Raw genomic sequence first — 23,359 nt, 5'->3', positions numbered from 1 at the left:
TCTGGGAACTACACTTTGAGAAGCAAAGCCTAAGACTGACTATGTATCAGTCATAATTCTTCAACACACACCTTGGTGAACATCAGAGAATGGAGGCCTGGCTCCTTGTTCCTTCCTCTCTCTAGAAAAATCAGCTGGAAGCACGAGGACTCAATCTTTCTTGTATTGTGCCATGCTGTCACTTGGTTATTCAAGAGCCTTTCTAAAGAAACTGTCTTTGGCCACTGATAGGGTCAGTAGTTCATCAGTATGAAGGACCATCCACTTACTGCTAAGGATACTGAGTCATGAAGGGCAACTTCCTCAATGATTTGTAGGTTGGCAGAAAGGCCAAAAGTGGAAAATTAAACATCCCTTACTCACCACTTATTCCTTAACATATTCAGCAAGGACTGGCTTGGGTCACCTGCATTTTCCTGAAATACAGCTTCAATGTATTTATAGTGTTGAGTCCTGATTCTTCCATGCAGTACCCAAATGGTTCCAAAGCCTGGCCTCAAACCATGTCACTCTTATCTGCTCCTTCTGCCCTGGTATGGTGCTATGGAACTGACCTGGAGGCTGGTGGAATCCCTGAGTTGAAGATGTGGAGCCAAAATCTGACCAAGGTCATTAGATTTATCAGAGAAGAGTATTAGAGCACTGAGAACTTCAGAGGGTTTCCCTCAAGAATTCAATAGAGTACTAATCAGAGCATGCATACAGGGAAACCACCCAAAGCCGGAGAAAGAATCATCAAAAAGCATTAGAAGGAGCAACAGCCAGAGCTCACCCAGAACCAGGAAAATGCCCATTCCCACAAGCCAACAGTGAAAAACATCTTAATTTGTGGGACACAGGGTAGAGCACTGGGAAGTACATTGCTTCAGGTATACAATTAGTACTCAACTAAAAATGGCTTTGGTCCAGCTTAACAAATTTAAAAAAAGAAAAAGATTTGAAAGGAACTATGTCCAAATAACTCAACTGTGTCCAGAATAAAACTCAATAATATTTATAGGAATACAAAAATATTCTGCACCCAAAATAAAATTCACAATGCCTGGCATTGAGCAAAAAATTGGCATGCATTCAAAGAAGGAAAATATACCTATAATGAGGAGAAAAATCAATCAAATCTGACCCAAAACTGACAGAAATATTAGAAATAGTAGACAAAGACATTCAAAGTTATTATGATCATGTTCTGTAGAATATAGTTCTACGGAGCTATATAAAGATTAAACATGTTATGTTTATTAAGTGTGTTATGTAGACACATTAAGAGTTATTTTTAAAGACCCAAATTAAACTTTTGGAAAATGGCTAAGATAAAAATTTCCTAGGTGAGACTAACAGCAGATTAGACATTTTCAAAGAAAAGACTGGTGAACTTGAAGACATAGCAATAGAAACTATCCAAAATGAAACATGTTAAGAAAATAAAGAAGGAAAAAAAAAAAAAAAAAGAGCAGAGCATAAATGAGTTGTGGGACAGCCTCAACCAATCTAATATACATGTGACTGGGAGTCCCCAAGGAACAGGAGATTGGGCAGGGGTAGGGGTGGGGTAGACTATCTGAAGAAGTAATGGCCAAAATTTTTCCAAAGTTTATGAAAATTATAAACCTACAAATCCAAGAAACTCAAAGAATTCTAAGCAAAGAAATATGAAGAAAAAATACATCAAGGCATATCATAACCGAATCGGTCAAAACCAGTGATAGAAAAATCTTAAAAGCAGCCAGAGAAAAAGACACATCATGTACAGAGAAAGAAAAATAAGGGTGACAGATTTCTCACTGGTAACAAAAAAAAAAAGGCAAGAAAACAGAGGAGAAGCATCTTTAAAATACTGAAAAAAACTGTCAACAGAATTCTATACTGAGCAAAAATATTTTTAAAAAATGAAGGAAAAAATAATTTTTTTTCCAGACACAGAAGAGCTAAAAGAATTAATCAGATTGGCAGTACAAGTAATATTAAGGAACATTCTATAGGTAGAAAAAAGAGTGACATTACACAAAGAAATGAAGAACATGGAAATAGTAACCACTTAGGTATAGAAATTCACTTTTTAAAATTATTTAAATCTCTTAAAAAATAAGTGACTATTAAAAAATACAACAATCTAGTGTGAAGTAGTTTGTATTATATGTAGCATTAAAATGTATAACAGTAATAGCATAAAGGCTGAGCAAGGAAAAATGGAAGTGATCTGTAATACAATTTGAAGGTAAATTATAACAAGTTAAAGATGTACATTACAAAAACTGTAAAGCAACCATTAAAATTACAAAATAACTTAAAGCTCTAATCCAAAAAAGGATGTAAAGTGGGATCATAAAAAATTCTTAATCCAAAAGAAGGCATAAAAAGAGGAAAGGGAAAGAAAATATGTATGGGACAAATAGAAAACAGTAAGAGAGTAAATTTAAAAATAACCATAACAGATCAATTATCACATTAAATGTAAATGATCTACATACAAAAATTAAAAAGCAGAAATTGTAATAATGGATCAAAAAAGCAACATCCAACCACATATTGCCTACAAGAAAACAACTTTTCTTTTTTTTTTAAAGATTTTATTTATTTATTTGACAAAGAGAGAAACAGCCAGCGAGAGAGGGAACACAGGCAGGGGGAGTGGGAGAGGAAGAAGCAGGCTCCCAGCAGAGGAGCCTGATGTGGGGCTGGATCCCAGGACCCTGGGATCACGCCCTGAGCCAAAGGCAGATGCTTAACGACTGAGCCACCCAGGCGCCCCTACAAGAAAACAATTTTAAATATAAAGACACAAATCAGTGAAAAGGAAAAAAATGGAAAATCATATGCCAAAAAAAGAAAGCTGGAGTGTCTATATAATATCAGACAAAGTAGACCTCACAGCAAAGAATATTACTAGAGATAAAAGAAGGCCATGTGATAATGAAAAACTGGTCAATTCATCATAAAGGTGCAGCAACCCTAAAAGTTTATATACCTAATAACAGAGCTTCAAAATACATGAAGAAATAACCTGAGGAGAAACAAATCTGAAATTACAGGCAGAGATTTCAATATAACTCTGTCAATATTTGATCAAACAAGAAGTCAGAAAATCAGTAAAGATATTAAAAGACTTGATCAACACTCTTATTCAACTTGATCTAATTGATATTTATAGAATACTCCAGCCAACAACAGTAGGGAACATGTTCTTTTCAAGTGTATATGAACATTTACCATGACAGACCATATTCTTGGCTACAAAACAAGTCTCAATAAAATTAAAAGAATTCAAGTCATATAAAGTATATTCACTGATCACAACGGAATTAAATTAGTAATCAATAACAAAAAAATCTGGAAAATGCCCAAATATTTAGAAACTAACTAACATGCTTCTAAATAACCCATCATCAAGGTAGAGATCAAAAGGGAAATAGAATACATTTTTAATGGAATGAAAATGTAAACACAGCATTAGAATTTGTGAAATGCTACTAAATCAGTACTTCAGGAGAAAATCTTTATGACCTTGGGTAGGCAATGATCTCATATATCACCAAAAGTATGATTCACCAAAAGCATGATTCTTTCAAAAAAAACTGGTAAGTTGAACTTCATTAAAGTGAAAAACTCCCACAGACTGGGAGAAAACATTTACAAAATACAAATCTGACCAAGGACTTGTATGCAGAATATAACTCTCAAAATTCAATGGTAAGACCAAAAAAAAAAAAAAAAAAAAAAAAGTAATCTTTTTAAAAGGGCAAAACCAGGGCGCCTGGGTGGCACAGCGGTTAAGCATCTGCCTTCGGCTCAGGGCGTGATCCCGGCGTTCTGGGATCGAGCCCCACATCAGGCTCCTCTGCTAGGAGCCTGCTTCTTCCTCTCCCACTCCCCCTGCTTGTGTTCCCTCTCTCGCTGGCTGTCTCTATCCTGTCGAATAAATAAATAAAATCTTTAAAAAAATAATAATAAAAATAAAAGGGCAAAACCCCCACATTTGAACAGATAGCAAAGAAAATATGTGGCTAGCATAGTACATATAAAGATTGCTCAACATAATTAATCACGAGAAATACAAATTAAAATCACAATAAGATGCTACGACACATATCTATTAGAAAAGCTAAAATTAAAAAGACTGACCTATCAAGTGCTGACAAAGGTGTGGAGGAGCTGGAAGTACCATACACTTCTAGTAGGAATATAAAATGGCATAAGCCTTTTGGGAAACAGTTTGAAAGTTTTAAAAAGTTAAACATGTACCTACCAAATGATCTAGCCATTCCACACCTAGGTATTTACTCAAGAGAAACAAAAAAATATGACACACAAAATCTTGTACACAAATGTTCATAGCAGCTTTATATGTAATGGCTGCAAACTGGAAAGAATCCAAACGAGAAATAACTCAGTTGTAGTATATCTGTACAATGGACGACTCTTCAGCAATAAAAAAGAATGAACTATTGATACAATGACATGGATGGATCTCAAAACAATTATGTTGAGTGAAAGAGGTCAGGAAAAACTGAATACATACTATAGAAGTACATAAAAATTGTTAAAAATTTAAACTAACCTATAGTGACAGAAAGCAGATCAATGGTTGCCTAGCAATGGGGCAGAGACAGGGAAGGAGGAAGGGAGGTATCATAAAGGCACATGAGGAAAATTTACTTGTGTATGTTCATTATCTTGATTATAGTGTTGGTTTTACGGGTATATAACATATACCAAAAATTATCAAATTGTACAATTTAAATACAGTTTATTGTATCTCAATTATATCTCAATAAAACTGTCAAAAATCCATAGGACTTCATATATAATGATGCAGCAAGAGTTACAGCAAACATACATGTAAGATCCATTAGTACTGGGATTTTAATCTATTTTGATTACTGCTGTATTTCCATTCTCTAGATCAGTGCCTGGTGGAGTAGGGCTCAATAAACATTTGCAAATGAATAGCCTGCCTCCATCCAAAACAACAATGCACATGTGGGGCAGAGTAGAGGCCAAGGCTGGCTTTAGGTAATTATAATAAAAAACCCGAGGCATAACAAAATTCCTTCTGAGTCATGTTCTGGAATTATGCTTATCATTATTTCTCATAGTAATCTGGTCTCACATATTAAAAATGTATAAGATAATGGGGCGCCTGGGTGGCTTAGTCGGTTAAGTGTCTGACTCTTGATTTTGGTTCAGGTCATGATCTCAGCGTTGTGAGACTGAGCCCCTCATTGGGCTCTGCACTGCTGAGGGTGGAGCCTGCTTAAGATTCTCTCTCCCTCTGCCACTCCCCTGCTCTCTTGCATGCGTGTGTTCTCTCTCTAAAAATGTACAAGATATTAATATAGATTTCTACTATAAAAATTATGGTAAACCACTAACATTCTTAGCCCCTCAGGGTAGTTTTGCTAGTACATGTAGCTTTATTCCAACCGCCAAGATAAGAATATTTTTTTTTTTGGGGGGCGCCTGGATGGCACAGCGGTTAAGCATCTGCCTTCGGCTCAGGGCGTGATCCCGGCGTTCTGGGATCGAGCCCCACATCAGGCTCCTCCGCTATGAGCCTGCTTCTTCCTCTCTCACTTCCCCTGCTTGTGTTCCCTCTCTCGCTGGCTGTCTCTATCTCTGTCGAATAAATAAATAAAAAAATCTTTAAAAAAAAAAAAAAGAATATTTTTTTTTAAATTCAATTAGCCATCATAAAGAAGATGTGGTTTATATATACAATGGAATATTACTCAGCCATTAGAAAGGATGAATACCTACCATTTACATCGACATGAATGGAACCGGAGGTTTTATGCTAAGTGAAATGAGAATATATTTCTTTGATATTCCTCATTGTGAGGAAATCCACATCATGTGAAAATCCACATCTTCACATTTATTTTAGTTTAATAAAACCACTATTAAACTTATGTTCTCTTTTATAAATTATCTTAGGACCTATTTGATACATTTAAACTTTGTATTAAAATAGAATCAATCTATTTCATCAGTCTACAAAGCTTTTGAAGTACCAGAAAATTTGGTTTGATGATCTGAATTTCTTGATTAAAAAAAATACTTTGTTCCATTACATTTATAGGGAGTGTTCTGATCCTTAAAATATGTTATGAATCAATTTTCTTAGCAATGGTATAGCAGATGTTTCAATTACAAATTCCACTATCTACAATCACTATGTACTGCACATTCTTACTGGCAGTTGCGATTGATATACATGGTGGTGATGCTTAGGTCAGCAAGAGACAAAGACTATCCCAAGGTTCTAGGGGCAGTGTGTGTTCTAATTTAGCCAACCTCAAACGATAGTAGAGGCCACAAGGATAAGAACATAAAGGTTTTGATTAGGTCTTGTCTCCAGAAAAGCACACGTCCTTAACAGTGGATTGATAACATTTCCAATAAATAATGGCTATCTAGTAAGACGTGGGCAAGCATTTGTTCGGATAGGATACAACTGGATAATTACATCCCATCATGAGTAAGCAAAATTCCAGGTGTGCTAAGGAAGTTTTTGGAAGAATTATTTTGTTGAGTAGTATAATATATAAAAAGGTAGTCACTCTTATGAGAATGAAACTAAGAAGATCAGCAAATGAAGAAGGGACCAGTGGAGTCAACTATTATGTGGCTTCATGTGATACCCATGACACTCTCATGCAGCAGCCACAGCTGCCTTCACTTTGTAGAAGAGAGACCGAACACTTGGAGAGGTGAAATCCTTTGTCCTAAAGTCACATCCCTGACCCGGGCCTGCTGACTCTCAAGTCACAGTTCTTTTAGATCTCTTTGCAAATTACCACAGAAAGTATTTAACAGAAGAAAAGCACATAATATGCTTGGTTTATTTCTGCTGATGACAAGTCAGCTACAAGCTGCCATGACAGAGTGAGTCACTGTGGATTCAACTTACTTCAAGGAGGAATCCCCAACACCAATGCAGCCTCGCAAGCTGAGCTTTCTCAGGAATCCACCACATCGCTTTGAGATATTTTCCACCACTCGACCCTTGAGTCAAAAAAGTCAGAAAAAAATCTCATTTTTCATGCTGCTTATCTAACAGCATAATAACCTGAAATTTAGAAACTGAATATATATTTTCCAGGTATAAAAGAAATTATTTTGGAGCATTCCTCCAACACCCCACTCTGTTCTAAAGGAGCTGCAAGCATTGAGAAATGTTTTCAATTAAAGCATTAAGTATTCAAAAAAAATTAGTGCACTATATTTTGGAAGTTTTAGCCCTGAACCAGGCCTCCCCTACCCAGGGCTCAGAACTACTTCACCAATTACAAGGCTTTTTGAGGTCAGCGGTGGGAACACTGGCTGCTGACCAGCAATCTAAAAGGCATTGCTAAAAAAAATAAATAAATAAAATAAAATAAAATAAATAAAAAAAATTCTATTTTAGCTAAACATTATGACTCTAAAAAGTTCGAAAACGTAGCCTAATAGCTCCCCCTCATCCTCCTTAGCAATCCCCTATTTAAACACATTTGCTTTGAAATAGAAACTTGGGGTAGATACTGGCAGATACATTAAAGGAAAAAAATGAACACTGATTAAGCACTTTCACTTTTTCAGGCACGATTTTAACACTTTCTTGTACTTATTATGTCTCATTTACTATTCACAACAACCTTATGGTCTACTACTCCACAATGGAGACAATGAAGAGTACGTCTGGAATACAAATCTCTCAGGTCCTCTCTCTTAACGTTATCATGCCCTGTCATTCAAGTCGGTGGAAAACTCCAAGTCAATCCAGGCAGGACTACCATGGCCCATACACTTCAGGAATGACAGTTTGGGTTACTCTACCAGGTAAAGAACCATGACCAGCTGAGGTGCTTGCTGAAGATAAAGAGAACACAGAATGGGTAGTAGAAGAAGGGAGTTAAAAATACCAACTACCACCATGCAACCAATTACAGAAATGAAAACTGTAATTGTCATGAGTGTCTCTCCTCATTTGGTTGAGTATGCGTGTGTGTAAAGCCAATACATTTGTTTTCTTTCCTCTTCTGTTCCCTTATGTAAAATAAGATGTACTGACACCATATCATGGTATTTAAGTTTTGTCAATTCTGTATCATAGTATTTAAGACACAGGATATCAAGAAGAGTGAACATCATTCAAGGACTTTATTTCTTCTTTTGAGGAAGGAGTTAGTGTGGTTTTGGTTGTACATTGGATACTTGTATCACAGTCGGTTGAATTATGACCTTATCATTGTCTTTATTTGGAGATTAAGTATGGCTTACGGTGATGCATATGCGTGCCAAGTTGACAAGGGGTGAACTTTTGATAATTAATCTTATGTGTCAACTTCACTGGGCCACTGGGTGTGCAAACATTTGGCCAACAGTATTCTGTATGAGTCTGTGAGGTTATTTCTTGATGAGATGAACATTTGAATCAGTAGAGAGAGTAAAGTAGCAGTGGGTGGGCCTCATCCAATCAACTGAAGACCTGAATAGAATGAAAAAGGGTAAGAGGGAACTTCCCCTGCCTGACTGCTTGAGCTGAGACTCCGGTCCTTTCTGGCCTTTGGACTGAGACTGAAAAACATCAGCTCTTCTTAGGTCCCGAACCTGTCAGCTTTCAGATTGGAATTTACCCTATTGGCTCTGCTGGCTCACAGGTCAGACTGGAGCTACATATCGGCTCTCCCGGGTCTCCAGCTTCCTGACTACAGATCTTGGGACTTCACAGCCTCCATAATCACATGACCCAATTCCTTATAATAAATCCGTGTAATTGTATATATACATACCCCATTAATTGTTTCTCTGGAGAATCCTGACTATTAAGAGACTGGATTCATACCTTCATTTTGCAAATAAAGAAATTAAATAGTTAAATTGCCAAGGTTACACCTTAGTGAGTAGCAGAGTTAGGGTTCTAACAGACTTATTTGATTCTAAAGGCTGCACAACTACTGCCTCCACAAGGGAGGAAATACTGAAAGAGGGCCATTTGGGTCTTTAAAAAAATGCTATTATCCTCACTTTATAAAATAGCAATCTTGACACTGAACTGTGAGCACTAAGAACTCACTAGGACACATCAAACCACAGGGTCACAGGAGCACGGCTCACACGTATTGTAACCTGGTTAACATCTTAAGATGAAAATCTATACTCTGATATTGCTAGGGGCTCTATTTATGCTTTCTTGAGTATTCCCTAAGTTAATAAATCTCTGTCACTAGGGGGAAAAAAAAGGTTATGACTTGGAAGTCCAAGATTCAAGTACAGAATAAAACAGCGAAAACCCCTCCATACCAATGGCTACAAATGGAGTATGCAACATATTTTTCTCCATTTCAAGTTAGTCACATTTATATAAGCTTCCTAGTCTTCCTTTCTTTGGAGTAAAAATTTTTGTACTCAGATTTTTTAAAAATTACATTCAGAATTTTCTGTTCCACTGTTTCCAACTAAGAGAAAAAATGAGCAAATTGTTTCCAAATGTAAAATTCAGGTCAATGACTGTGTATTATCCATTTAGATAGTATGTTGTAGGTGTGGATTTTGTAATGAAGGGCTTTAGAGAAAAATAAGGCCTAAGTGGAGGGACCTTTGGAGTTATAACTTTTAGATTAACATGCTGCTTGGTTATTTCTTATTTTTGGCCTGGTGGAATCTTTATTAACTATGAAGACACTGACAAAAAATGTCCAACTTTTAAAGGCATGGAAATGTCTAAACATCAGGGTAACAACATTTATTCAGGAAGGAGTGGTGCTCAAGAAAAGGGACAACGTACACTGTCATCTGGATGCTTTATTCTACCTTTTCTCTGAAACACAGTCACGTAACCCACTGTGCTTAGGGTGCCTACTATCTCCTCTAACTAGATGAATGACCTTGGGTAAGTTACTCAAACTTTTTGTGCCTCAGCTTCTTCAATATGGTGTTTTTGAGAAGATTAAATGAATATATGTGAGTTACTTAAATAGTGCCAGGCACATAGTAAATACTGTTAGTACATTAATCCTGAACCTTGGTACATTCTCCCTTCTCTCAACATATCCATAAATCATCATTTTCATCCCAAAGAAATAATTTGAAACGATCAGTTTATCCATGGAATGCTTCCCGGGGTGAGTATCCAATGGGTCTTATCTACAGAACATAGGGGGCTCTAACACTTGGTTCATAATCCAATCTGGATTCAAGTTGTCAGCCTCAACAGGGCAACTAAATAGTATTAGATGAGAGTAATACTAATATGGTGCCAGTTATTTAAAGTTTTCACATGAGGGGTACCTGGGTGGCTCAGTAGGTTAAGCGTCTGTCTTTGGCTCAGGTCATGATCCTGGGGTCCTAGGATCGAGTCCTGAATCAGGCTCCCTGCTCTGCAGGGAGTCTGCATTTCCCTCTGCCCTTCACCCCATTCATGCTCTCTCTCTCTCTCTCTCTCGGTCTCACTCTCTCTCTCAAATAAATAAATAAAATCTTTTAAAAAAAGTTTTCACGTGTAATTCTAACTGGGGACCTATAAACTAGTCTCTCCCTTAGTGGAAATACTCTTTAAGTATATTTACAATGTGTTTATACAGCTGTGGTCGGCCATCAGCTAAAATTCTGAAATCAAATCATGCACAAGATAGTGCTATTTACTTGAAACAGTATTTTTTAAAATCTGAATTTAAAAGTTGTAAATAGGGCTTTCAAAAAGTTGTATAGTTTGGAAAAATCATCAAAGAAAACTGAGGGGACAATAAGAACCACAAAAAAAGAAAAAATAAGTTGCAAACATTTTAAAAAACAACGACTCTCCTTTGGTGAGCAGAAATGACTACAATTTTTGGAATTTAATGTGCTTCTCAACATCACTAAGTAAATACAATGAACAAAGATCTAGAGATTATCAGTTTGAAGAGAAATCACAGGTCAGCATGTTTAGGTGGGGCACTGTTGCAATCACTGCTATCAAGCCTGGAAAGAGCATTAAAGAACTCCTAATCCAGGGACCACAGTCCAAAACAGCAACTGAGAGTTTATCTTTCCGGGCTGGGCGTGAAGCCCTGAGGTCCCTGACCCTTCCAAACTCAGAATACCTGAGAGGAAACCCTCAGGGGGAAACCCTGCTTGCTGCAGGTGCTCTGCTCCACTGGTCTGAGATGGGATCAGAGACTCTCCAGCTAGTGACCTAAAGAAGGAGGGGAAGGGCCTCCACAACTGATCGTTAGCTCTTTGAGGTAACACCAGCTTAAGTAACTTGCAGGAAATTGTTTGGGCTCATCTCACTGTTAAGCATGATTATTTCCTTAGCTATTAAAAAAGACACAAAACATACACTTTGACAAAAATACTTGATGAAAATGCTATATGAGGAACTGAATTAAAATACAACTTCATGATTACAACTGAATTGGCTAAACCAGAAATGAATAAGTTTTTCCCAACATTGGGTAGATAAACTTCAGAATCTCTACACCCTTAAAATAGTAGTCTAGATAATTGTTATGTGCAGTGAAGATTACTTCCCTCTTTCTTTTTGGGTATAAATTGATATTTAATCTAAAAGTTGTCTTTATATAAACTTTTCTCATTTGGTCAGGCTTACCACTCTTACATGGGGATTTTCACATATTTCCAGATAAATACATGAGAATCGTAGAATTATAAAAGGCTTTAAGGATTATTTTGCTCCTTTATTTTATAGATAAGAAAACTGAAGCACTGAGAGATTATATATGGCTTAAGTGGCTGAGCCAAAGTGATATCTCAGGTCTCCAGCTTCACTCCTGGACCCACGCTTCTGCCATTTCTCCATTCTTGATGCTGAATTAGAGTTCTGAGTGGATCTTTCAGATCAATAAATATTTGTCAGGCATCTCCTAAGATTAAAGCACTGAACTGGGTGTTAATGATGCAGGTATAGGGCTTTAAAAAGCTGAGTGGTAATACCAAGGTTATAGACATGAAAAAGGAGGAAAGTAGTTTGTTACTGATACAGAGCCAAAACAAAATACAAGCAGAATTTTAGTCTTGAAGTACATAGATACCTTCCAGGTTTTTTTTCTTCTCTATTACACCTTGACATCTTAATATTAAATCTAAATGCAGCAAAAGAAAAAGGCAGGAAAGACTGACGAGTTTAACTTTTTAAAAAGTCTTTTATCTAAAATAAAGCTAACTTACCTCTACATCTGTTTGAAAGTTAAAAAGGTCTATTCTTTGCCAGTTGCTTCCATCCAGGGCTAGGATGTTCCAGGCCTAGGGGGTGGGAGGTAGAGGAGGAGAGATGGGGGTGAAAGAGATACACTAAGTGAGACTGTTAATGGAAGTCCTGATGATTGAACCTTTGTATTTCTAAACTTTAATTCTTCATATACATTAAATAGACAATCAAATATGGAATTATGATAGCACCATGTTACATTAAATATAAAAGATGACATTTAAAGTTAACTGCTTGGGACGCTTGGGTGGCTCAGTTGGTTAAGCATCCAACTCTTGACTTTGGCTCAGGTCATGATCTTGGGGTCCTGGGACTGAGCCCCTGCATTGGCTCTGTGCTAGGTGTGGAGCCTGCTTAAGAGTCTCACTCTCTCTCTCTCTCCCACATCCCCTCCCCTCGCTTGTGCACTCATGCACATGCGCACATTCTTAAAACTAAAAAAAAAAAGTTAACCGCTTGCTTGAACTAAAACTAAAACTCTTTCTCATTCTAATAAAACTCAATATTTGTTGATTGATAAAAATCTGGTTAATACTCTACCTTGGAAATCTGTGCACATCGGCACAAAGTTACTATATCCAAGAAGGAAAATATTCTAGGAAAAAAGGGGAAAAACAAAAAAATAAGATGGTATTAACATTTTAGGATATTTACAACCTGAAAGATAAAATCTAATGTGCCATCTGGATATAGCATAAGTTTTTTCAAGATTCCTCAATTTGCAATACACAAGCTCACTATAATTCTTCATCACTACTGTGAAATATCAAATGTTCCAAAGCTGTTTTAGACTCACTACACAAATCCCCTTAAAACAGAACCCATTAAACTTTTATGTCCCTTGTTCTATGACATGGACATGGGACAGTAGATAACTTGTCCTATTCAAAAACCAACTCTTTAATCTAGACACTAAGCCCACTGGGGAGAGCTAAATCCTTCTAATTCTCATGTCCCTAACATACAGTACAAACTCCTCTTCTGTTATTAGATGTACCAAACAGGCTCAGGTGCCTGAGCCTCAAATAACACAGCCAAGAAAGACTCAGTGATAAAACCCATTTGGCTTTGATGTATTTGTTCACAGGGCAGAAAGATGGAGCCCATTCACTGGCAAGTTCTACAGTGACCAGTTTTTCCTGAGCAAAAGCCAAGAACCAGAGAAGATGGGAAAGATGGGGAAGAAGAAAAGCAGAGAAGTGAACAAAAACCTAGTTGACATCAGTAGTGCCCCCAGAGGCAGCAGTAGCTGTCAGCACAGCAGGGGTCTGAGCGAGGTCCCAACACTGGCAGTAGAGGTGAGTTGCTGATGACAGCACAGTGGCAAATAGTTGCGTGTGTCTCAGGGCTGTGCAGTAACAGCTGCAGACAAACAGCAGCTTTTTTGTGAGAAGAAAGGTGAATGAGGATGAGGCCAGGGACAATAATAGGATCCCAATTCTCATAGTCCTGGGAGATAAATATGAGAGTTTGTGTCTCTGTGTAGAAGGGGGAGAAGGTAAGATGGCAAACAGCCACCTATAAAGTTCTTCAAAATTCTCCAAAGATAACCATCAGTGGTCAGTTGAAAATCCATGGGCTCAGGGACGGATAGTAGATCCATAAAACACCAGTGAACTGTACCCTACAATAATGCTCCACAGGGCTAGTGATGCTATAGGTACCATTCTACAATATAGGCTCCAATCACTTTCTAGTAAAAAGCAAAGGATAGAAGCATAGGGGCTACATTGACCTTAAAAGACTCAATGGAACTTTGTATATAGGAAAATGCCGGTGGCTCAAAATATGCACTAAAGTATACGTTAAACGTATTTCAGGGTGTCCGCAAATACCTACATTGCCTCTATGGAAATACATCTTGCCCCACCCACAGGCCTTTATGCCTCAAACATCCATCTTCTGTGCCATTCCACCATTCCGAATGAGCCACAACTCATCATTAGCTCCCTGAAAGACCAAGGACCAGATAGAGAAATGCATATGGTAGAATATTTCATGCTGGGGTTGGGTTCTAAAGTACAAGCCTAGGTGAAAAAGGAGTTAGCTAAGTTTCCCTTGAGAATCCCTTAAGACCCTACCATCTTGGAGATGACATTCTATCAACTCTTGGAAAGAACAATTGCACTGATATTAGTAAAAATAGCTAACTTTGATTATGTATTTACTATGTGCTAGCCACAGTTTATATTAGTCAGTTAACTGTCTCAACACTGTTATGAGATACAATTATCTCTGTTTTTTGGAGAATGACGTGGAGCACAGAAAGATTAAGTAACCTGCCCAGGCCAAACAGACAGTAAGAGCAGAGCCAGGATTTGAACCCAGGTAGTCTGGCTTGAGAGCCCAAGTCTATGACTACTACACATACAGCCTTAGAAAGTTTAACACAGCTGTTTTTCCCACAGGACTTGACTAGATGCTATTTTTCCAGGTGAACAGCAGATGAAGTAACTGTGCTTAGTGAGCATGCTGTACGGAAAACACCTATCTTTGAATGCTAGGATCACACTAAGTGAAGCAAAATGCTCACACACCCAGACACACATGAGAACCAATAGCTGGAACAAAAGTTCACATTACTCATCTCATGCTTACTACCAAATTTTATGGTTACTGAATGAAAAAGTAGATTGCCTTTAGTGTTTATTTTCCCTCTTCCCATCACCCCATGAATATATGTAGTTGAATCTGCACAAGTTAAATAGGCATGATAGGACTCCAAACTGCAGCCTAAGCCAAATTCCTGAATCATGTTTCAGTGAATAAAATAAATGCCTTGAATGAGACAGTGTGCCACACTGGCAATAGAAACAGAGATAGCTAGAGGAGTTAGAGTCATTGTAAATTAAGACTGGGCTTTCCAAACCATTTTTCCTGGAAATTGCTTCATACCTCAAATGTGATAACTTCACCCTTCATTAAGGAAGCACTGCAATGGCAACTTGGTTATCAACAAATATATATAGGGGTATATAGGAGTGGTTGTACTTGGACTTTGTATTCTATTCCAATGGTCTGTTTGTCTACCCTTGTGCTAATAAGACTGTTTTAATTATGAAACTTTCTAAGTCTTGAGGTCTGGTAATGTTAAGTCCTTCAACTTTGTTCTTCAAGATACCTTGGCTATTCTTGGTTCTTAGAATTTCCACTTACATTTTAGAATCAGCATGTCAATTTTCACAAGAAAACTTTACGAAATTTTTACTGAGGTTACATTGCATTTATAGAAACTTTGGGGAGAACTGAAATCTTTACAATATTAAGTCTTCCAATGCAGAAACACAATATATTCCATTATTTATTTAGGATGTATTGAATTTCTCATAGTAATTTTTATAGTTTTCCATGTAGATACTCTGTTCATCTTTAGATTCCCCCCCCCACACTGGTCATCTGATGTGTTACTATTAAAATGGAATTTTTAAATGTCCGTTTAAAAAAATTTTTTTAAGTAAGCTCCACACCCAAAGTGTGGTTTGAACTCAACGACCCCAAGGTCAAGAGTCACATGCTTTACCAACTGAACCAGTCAGGTACCCCTTCAATGTCATTTTCTAATTGTTAATATATATATAAATTTCCATATTTAGCTTGTATCCAGCAACACTTACAAATTCATTAATAAATTCTAATAATTTTCTTTTTTGAAAGATTTCATTTATTTGAGATAGAGAGCAAGAGAGAGAGAGAGAGAGCACAAGCATGAGTTGGGAGGAGGAGGGGCAGAGGGTGAGTAAGAAGCAGGCTCTCTGCTGAGCAGGGAGCCTGACACAGGGCTCAATCCCAAGACCCTGGAATCATGACCTGAGCCTAAGGCAGAGGCTTAACCTACTGAGCCACCTAGATGCCCCAATGCTAATGATTTTCAACATACAGAATAAATTCATTTGATTTTCTTCCTTTCCAATAATTTTCTTTTTCTTGCCTTATTGAAGTGGCTATGATCTCCTCTAATGCCAATAATGGTAATGAAAGACAGCTTCTTCTCATCAACATTTCAGAGTAAAAGCCATCACTTTTTAATCATTGATTATGATATTTATTATAGCCTAGGTTTTTCTCCTACCTTTTTGACTTTTAAAAATTCTGTTATACCCTGTAAAAGGTCTGTTTTGTCCATACATGATTTAAACATCTCTTTACCATTCATTTATCTCTTTTAAGAATTTATTAAGGAGGAGATAATACACAGAATTCCCATTTATTACCTCTGATCTTGACACACAGTTTCCCCTATTATTAACATTTTACATTAGTGTGGCACATTTGTTAAAATTGATAAATACTGATACATTATTAGCTGAAGTCCACACTTTAGGTTAAGGTTCACTCTCTGTACTGTACAATTAGTTCTGTGGGTTTGACAGATGGATGATGACATGTATCCACCATTACAGTATTATATAGTTTACCAGCCTAAAAATCACCTGACTTACCTGTTCATCCCTTCCCTCCTTCAGATGAAGCCCTGTTAACCACTGATCTTTTTAATGTTTCCACAGTTTTGCCTTTTTCAGAATGTCAAACTGGAATCATATAGTGTGTGCTTGTTCAGATTAGCATCCTTCACTTAGCAATATGCATTTAAGGTTTGTCTTTTAGGGGCGCCTGGGTGGCACAGCGGTTAAGCATCTGCCTTCGGCTCAGGGCATGATCCAGCGTTATGGGATCAAGCCCCACATCAGGCTCCTCCGCTATGAGCCTGCTTCCTCCTCTCCCACTCCCCCTGCTTGTGTTCCCTCTCTCACTGGCTGTCTCTATCTCTGTCAAATAAATAAATAAAATCTTCAAAAAAAAAAAAAAGGTTTGTCTTTTAGTGGTAAGATAGCTATTTTTTATTGCTGTATAATATTGAAACTGATGTACCAGTTTATCCATTCATCTATTCAAGGCCATCTTACTTGCTTTCAGTTTTGGGTGATTATGAATAATTCTGCTATAAACATTTGTAAGCAGATTTTTATGTGGATATGTTTTCTACTCAGTTGGATAAATACCTAGGAGTAGAATTGCCAGATCATGTAACCTTATGTTTAGCTTTGTAAGAAACTGCCAAATCATCTTCCAAAGTGCCTGTACCATTTTGAATCTCCATCAGCAATGAATGAGTTCCTGTTGTTCTGAATCTTGTCAACATTTCTTATTGTTAGATTTTTAAATTTAAGCCATTCTAAATAGGTGTACAGTGAGATCTCATTGTTTAGATTTTAATTCCTTAAAGACATATGATACTAAGCATCTTTTCATATGCTCATTGTCATGTGTATGTCTTCTTTGGTGAGGTATCTAAATATTTTGCCCATTTTTTTAAAAAAGATTTTATTTATTTGACAGAGAGAGAGTACAAGCACAGGGAGTAGGAGGGAGAGGGAGAAGCAGGCTCCTGCTGAGCAGAGAGCCTGCCTTGGGACTTGATCACAGGACCCTGGGATCATGACCTGAGCGAAGGCAGACACTTAACCAACTGAGCTACCTAGGCGCCCCTAGTTTGCCCATTTTTAATTAGTTTGTTTTCTTGTCAGATTTTAAGAGTTCTTTGTGTATTTTGGACATCAGTCCTTTATCATATATGACTTTGGCAAGTATTTCTCCAAGTCTGTGGTTTGTCTCTTCGTTCTTTTAACATTGTTTTTCTCAGAGGAGAAGTTTAATTTTAATAAGATCCAACTTACCAATTTTCTCTTTGATGGATCATGCTTTTGGTACTGTATTTAAAAATTCGTTGCCAAACCAAAGGTCATCTACATTTTCTCCTATGCTTCTTCCAGAAGTTTGATGGTTTTGTATTTGCCATACAGGTCTATGATCCATTTTGAGTTGATTTTTGTGAAAGGTGTAAGGTCTGTGTTTACATTCTGCCTCTGCATATAGATGTCCAATTGTTCCAACACCATTTGTTGAAAAAGACAGTTTCTCCATTAAATTGCTTTTTCTCCTGGGGTGCCTGGGTGCCTCAGTGAAGCATCCAATTCTTGATTTCAGCTCAGGTCATAATCTCAGTGTCGTGGGTTTGAGCCCCATGTCAGGCTCTGCACTTAGGGGGAGATCTGCTTGAGATTTTCTCTCCCTCTCCCTCTCCCCCTGCTCATGCATGCTTTTGCTCGCTCTCTCAAATAAATAAATAAATAAACAAACAAATGATTTTTAAAATTGTTTTTGCTCCTTTGTCAAAGATCAGTTGACTTTGTGTGGCTCTATTTCTGGGGTCTTTATTGTGTTCCCCTGATCTATTTGTTTATTCTTTCATCAACAACATATTGTCTTGATTACTGTAGCATTATGGTAAGTCTTTAAGTCAAGTAGTGTCAGTCCTCCAGTTTTGATCTTCTTTAGTATTGTACTGGCTTTCTGAGTCTTCTGACTTTCCATATAAACTTTATTTTTTTTTTAAGATTTTATTTATTTATTTGACAGAGAGAGAGACAGCCAGCAAGAGAGGGAACACAAGCAGGGGGAGTGGGAGAGGAAGAAGCAGGCTCCCAGTGGAGGAGCCTGATGCGGGGCTCGACCCCATAACGCCAGGATCACGCCCTGAGCCGAAGGCAGACGCCTAACGACTGAGCCACCCAGGCGCCCCCATATAAACTTTAGAATGAGTTTGCTGATAATCCACAAAATAATTCGGTGTTATTTTGATTGGGATTGTGTTTGATTCTACAGATCAACTTGGGAAGAATGAACCTTTTAACAACACTGGGTCTGCTTATCCAGGAATATATATCATCTCTCCATTTATTTAGATTTTGATTTTTTTCATTGGAGTTTTGGAGTTTTCATCATAGAGATCCCATATAAATTATGCTAGATTTATATCTAAGTATTTCATTTTTATGCTCATGTAAATGCTATTGCTTTTCACTTCAGTTTCTAGTTGTTCACTGATGGCATATAGGAAAGCAATGACCCTTTACATAGTAACCTTGTATCCTAAAAACTTATTAGTTACAGAAATGTTTTGTCACTTCTTTAGGATTTTCTCCATACACAATCATTTCACCTACAAACAAGACCAATTTTATTTCTTCCTTCCCAATGTATAGCTTTTCTTTCCTTTTCTTATTTAATTGCATTAGCTAGGACTTTCAGTACTATGATAAATATGAGTGGTAAGAGTGGCCATCCTTTTCTTATTTCTGATCTTGGGAAAAAAGAATTGAGTTTCTCACCTATAAGCATAGTGTTAGCTGAAGGGTTTTTGTACATACTTTCCTTTCTTTCTTTCTTTCTTTCTTTCTTTCTTTCTTTCTTTCTTTCTTTCTTTCTTTTTCTTTCTTCCTTCCTTCCTTCCTTCTTTCTCTTTTTCTCTCTCTCCCTTTCTTTCTTTCCTTCCTTCCTTCTTTTTTAAGTAAGCTCTATGCCCAACATAGGGCTTAAACTCATGAACTCAAGATCAAGAGTCACATGCTCTACTGACTGAGCCAGCCAGGCGACCTCTTTTTTTGTAGATATTCTTGATCAAGTTGAGGAAGTTCCCCTCTATTCTTGGTTTGATGAGAGTTTCTGTAATGATGGACATTAGTATTTGTCAAATGCTTTTTGCATCTACCAATGACCATATAAATTTTTTCTTCTTTAAACAACTGATGTGATGGATTACCTCAATTTGGAATGAAGCATCCTTGTATACCTGAAATGAATCCCACTTGGTTGTGGTGTATAATTCTTTTTAAGCATTGTTCAATTTGGTTTGCTAATATTTTGTTGAAGACTTTGCATCTATGTTCACAAGATATATTATTCTGTAGTTTTTCTATAATGTCTTTATCTGGTTTTGGTATGAGGGTAATGCTATCTGCACAGAATGAGTTAGGAAGTCTTCTGCTTCTATTTTCTGGATGACATAAAGAATTGTTATCATTTCAGGGTACCTAGGTGGCGCAGTTGGTTAAGTGTCTGACTTCAGCTCAGGTCATGATCTCAGGGTCCTGAGATCGAGTCCTGCATCAGGCTCCCCAATCAGCAGGGAGTCTGCTTGTCCCTCTCCCTCTGCTCCTCCACCTACTAGTGCTCTTTATCTCTCAAATAAATAAATATTTTTTTAAATGGTATCATTTCTTTCTTAAATGTTTTCAGAATTCACCAATGTAACCATCTGGGACTGAGGCTTTCTGTTTGGGAAGTTATTAATAATTGATTCAATGTATTTAATAGATATATGTCCATTAAGTTTATCTATTTCTCCTTGTGTAAGAGTTAGTAGTTTTTGTCTTTTGAAGAACTGGTCCATTTCATCTAAGTGATCAAATTTGTGGACATAGAGGAGCTCATATATTCCTTTATTATCCTTTTTTTTCTTTTTTCTTTTTTTTTTTATTTATTATATGTTAGTGACCATACAGTACATCATTAGTTTTTGATGTAGTGTTTCATGATTCATTGTTTGCATATAACACTCAGTGCTCCATGCAATACATGCCCTCCTAAATACCCATCACCAGGCTAGCCCATCCCCCTACCCTCCTCCCCTCTAAAACCCTCAGATTATTTCCCAGAGTCTATAGTCTCTCATGGTTCATTTCCCCTCTGTTTACCCCCCCTTTATTATTCCCTTTCTTCTCCTATCAATCTCCTTGTTATTCCTTATGTTCCACAAATGAGTGAAACCATATAATTATCTTTCTCTGCTTGACTTATTTCACTTAGTATAATCTCCTTTTAATGTTCATGAGATCAGTAGTGATGATCCCTCTTCCATTTCTGATATTAGTAATTTGTGTCTTCTCTCTTTCATTCTTGGTTAATCTGGCCAGAAGTTTGTCAATTTTACTGATCTTTTCAAAGAACAAATTTTGGTTTCATTGATTTTCTCTATTGTTTCAATTTCATTGATTTCTGCTCCATTTTTTATTAGGTCCTTTCTTTTTTTTCTTTATACTAATATTTTTTTATTATGTTAGTCTCCATACAGTACATCCCTGGTTTTTTATGTAAAGTTCCATGATTCATTAGTTGCATATAACACCCAGTGCACCATGCAATCGTGCCCTCCTTACTACCCATCACCTGCCTATCCCATTCCCCCACCCCCCTCCCCTCTGAAGTCCTGAGTTTGTTTCTGAGAGTCCATAGGCTCTCATGCTTCATTCCCCCTTCTGATTACTCCCCCTTTCTTTATCCCTTTCTTCTCCTACCGATCTTCCTACTTCTTATGTTCCATAGATGAGAGAAACCATATGATAATTGTCTTTCTCTGCTTGACTTATTTCACTTAGCATTATCTCCTCCAGTGCCGTCCATGTTGCAGCAAATGTTAAGAAATTGTTCTTTTTGATAGCTGAGTAATATTCCATTGTATATATGGACCGCATCTTCTTAATCCAGTCATCTGTTGAAGGGCATCTCGGCTGCTTCCACAATTTAGCTATTGTGGACAATGCTGCTATGAACTTTGGGGTGTATATGGCCCTTCTCTTCACTACGTCTGTATCTTTGGGGTAAATACTCAGTAGTGCAATTGCTGGATCACAGGGGAGCTCAATTTTTAACTTTTTAGGGGACTTCCACACTATTTTCCAAAGTGGCTATACAAACTTGCATTCCCACCAACAATGCAGGAGGGATCCTCTTTCTCCACATCCTCTCCAACAATTGTTGTTTCTTGCCTTGTCAATTTTTGCCATTCTAACTGGTGGAAGGTGGTATCTCAGTGTGGTTTTGATTTGAATTTCCCTGATGGCTAATGATTTTGAACATTTTTTCATGTGTCTGTTAGCCATTTGTATGTCTTCATTGGAAAAGTGTCTGTTCATATCTTCTGCCCATTTTATGATTTGATTATTTGTTTCTTGTGTATTGAGTTTGAGAAGTTCTTTGTAGATCTTGAATACCAGTCTTTTATCTGTAGTGTCATTTGCAAATATATTCTCCCATTCCGTGGGCTGCCTCTTAGGTTTTTTGACTGTTTCCTTGGCTGTGCAGAAACTTTTTATCTTGATGAAGTTCCACAAGTTCAATTTTCTTTTGTTTCTCTTGCCTTTGGAGATGTGTCATGAAAAAGGTTGCTGTGGTCGATGTCGTAGAGGTTGCTGCCTATGTTCTCCTCTGGGATTTTGATGGATTCCTGTCTCACATTGAGGTCTTTCATCCATTTGGAGTTTATCTTTGTGTATGGTGTGAGAGAGTGGTCAAGTTTCATTCTTTTGCATGTAGCTGTCCAATTTTCCCAGCAGCATTTATTGAAGAGACTTTTTTCCACTGGATGTTTTTTCCTGCTTTATCAAAGATTAGTTGCTCAAAGAGCCGAGGGTCCATTTCTGGGTTCTCTATTCTGTTCCATTGGTCTATGTGTCTGTTTTTGTGCCAGTGCCATCCTGTCTTTGCGATCACAGCTTTGTAGTACAATTTGAAATCCGGCATTGTGATGCCCCCAGCTTTGTTTTTCCTTTTCAACAATTCCTTGGCAATTTGTGGCCTTTTCTGGTTCCACACATATTTAAGGGCTGTTTGTTCCAGTTCTTTGAAAAATGTCATTGGTATTTTGATCGGGATGGCATTGAAAGTGTAGATTGCTCTGGGTAGCATGGACATTTTAACTATGTTAATTCTTCCAATCCATGAGCATGGAATATTTTTCCATCTTTTTGTGTCTTTCTTCAATGTCTTTCAAGAGTGATTTGTAGTTTCTAGAATATAGATCCTTTATATCTCCGGTTAATTCCAAGGTAACATATGATTTTTGGTGCTATTGTAAATGGAATGGATTCCCTAATTTCTCTTTCTTCAGTCTCATTATTTGTGTATAGAAATGCAACTGATTTCTGAGCACTGATTTTGTATCCTGCCACATTACTGAATTGCTCTATAACTTCTAGTAGTTTGGGGGTGGATTCTTTTGGGTTTTCCATATAGAGTATCATGTCATCTGCGAAGAGAGACAGTTTGACTTCTTCTTTGCTGATTTGGATACCTTTTATCCCTTTTTGTTGTCTGATTGCTGTTGCAAGGACTTCTAGTACTATGTTAAATAATAATGGCAAGAGTGGGCATCCTTGTCGTGTTCCTGATCTTAAGGGGAAGAGATGGAGGCCTTCCTGGAAACCTATAAACTACCAAGACTGAAACAGGAAGAAACTGATTTTTAAAACAGACCAATTAATTATGAAGAGATTGAAGCAGTGATTAAAAGCCTTCCAAAAAACAAAACTCCAGGGCCTGATGGATTCCCTG

The 23,359-nt window shown here is 37.3% G+C and overlaps 1 protein-coding gene across 4 annotated transcripts in view; it reads right to left on the bottom strand.

Annotated features, from left to right (window-relative positions):
• FBXL2 (F-box and leucine rich repeat protein 2) overlaps positions 1-23,359 on the bottom strand; it is a 112,774-nt gene that overhangs the window by 32,087 nt on the left and 57,328 nt on the right. For 3 of the 4 annotated variants that reach the window (XM_057315884.1, XM_026496677.4, XM_057315885.1), the window contains exons 4-5: positions 12,151-12,225; positions 6,908-7,002 (exon numbers count right to left, since the gene is read on the bottom strand). In XM_057315884.1, the coding sequence (XP_057171867.1) occupies positions 6,908-7,002; positions 12,151-12,225 (170 nt within the window). Of the gene's footprint in view, positions 1-6,907; positions 7,003-12,150; positions 12,226-12,730; positions 12,786-23,359 lie in introns of all 4 variants that reach the window. The other variant, XM_048216119.2, reaches the window with a different exon arrangement.

Source organism: Ursus arctos, unplaced genomic scaffold (assembly GCF_023065955.2).
Source record: "Ursus arctos isolate Adak ecotype North America unplaced genomic scaffold, UrsArc2.0 scaffold_20, whole genome shotgun sequence".
In the NCBI taxonomy this organism is placed as follows: Eukaryota; Metazoa; Chordata; class Mammalia; order Carnivora; family Ursidae; genus Ursus; species Ursus arctos.
This window is presented reverse-complemented; position numbering and strand designations above follow the sequence as displayed.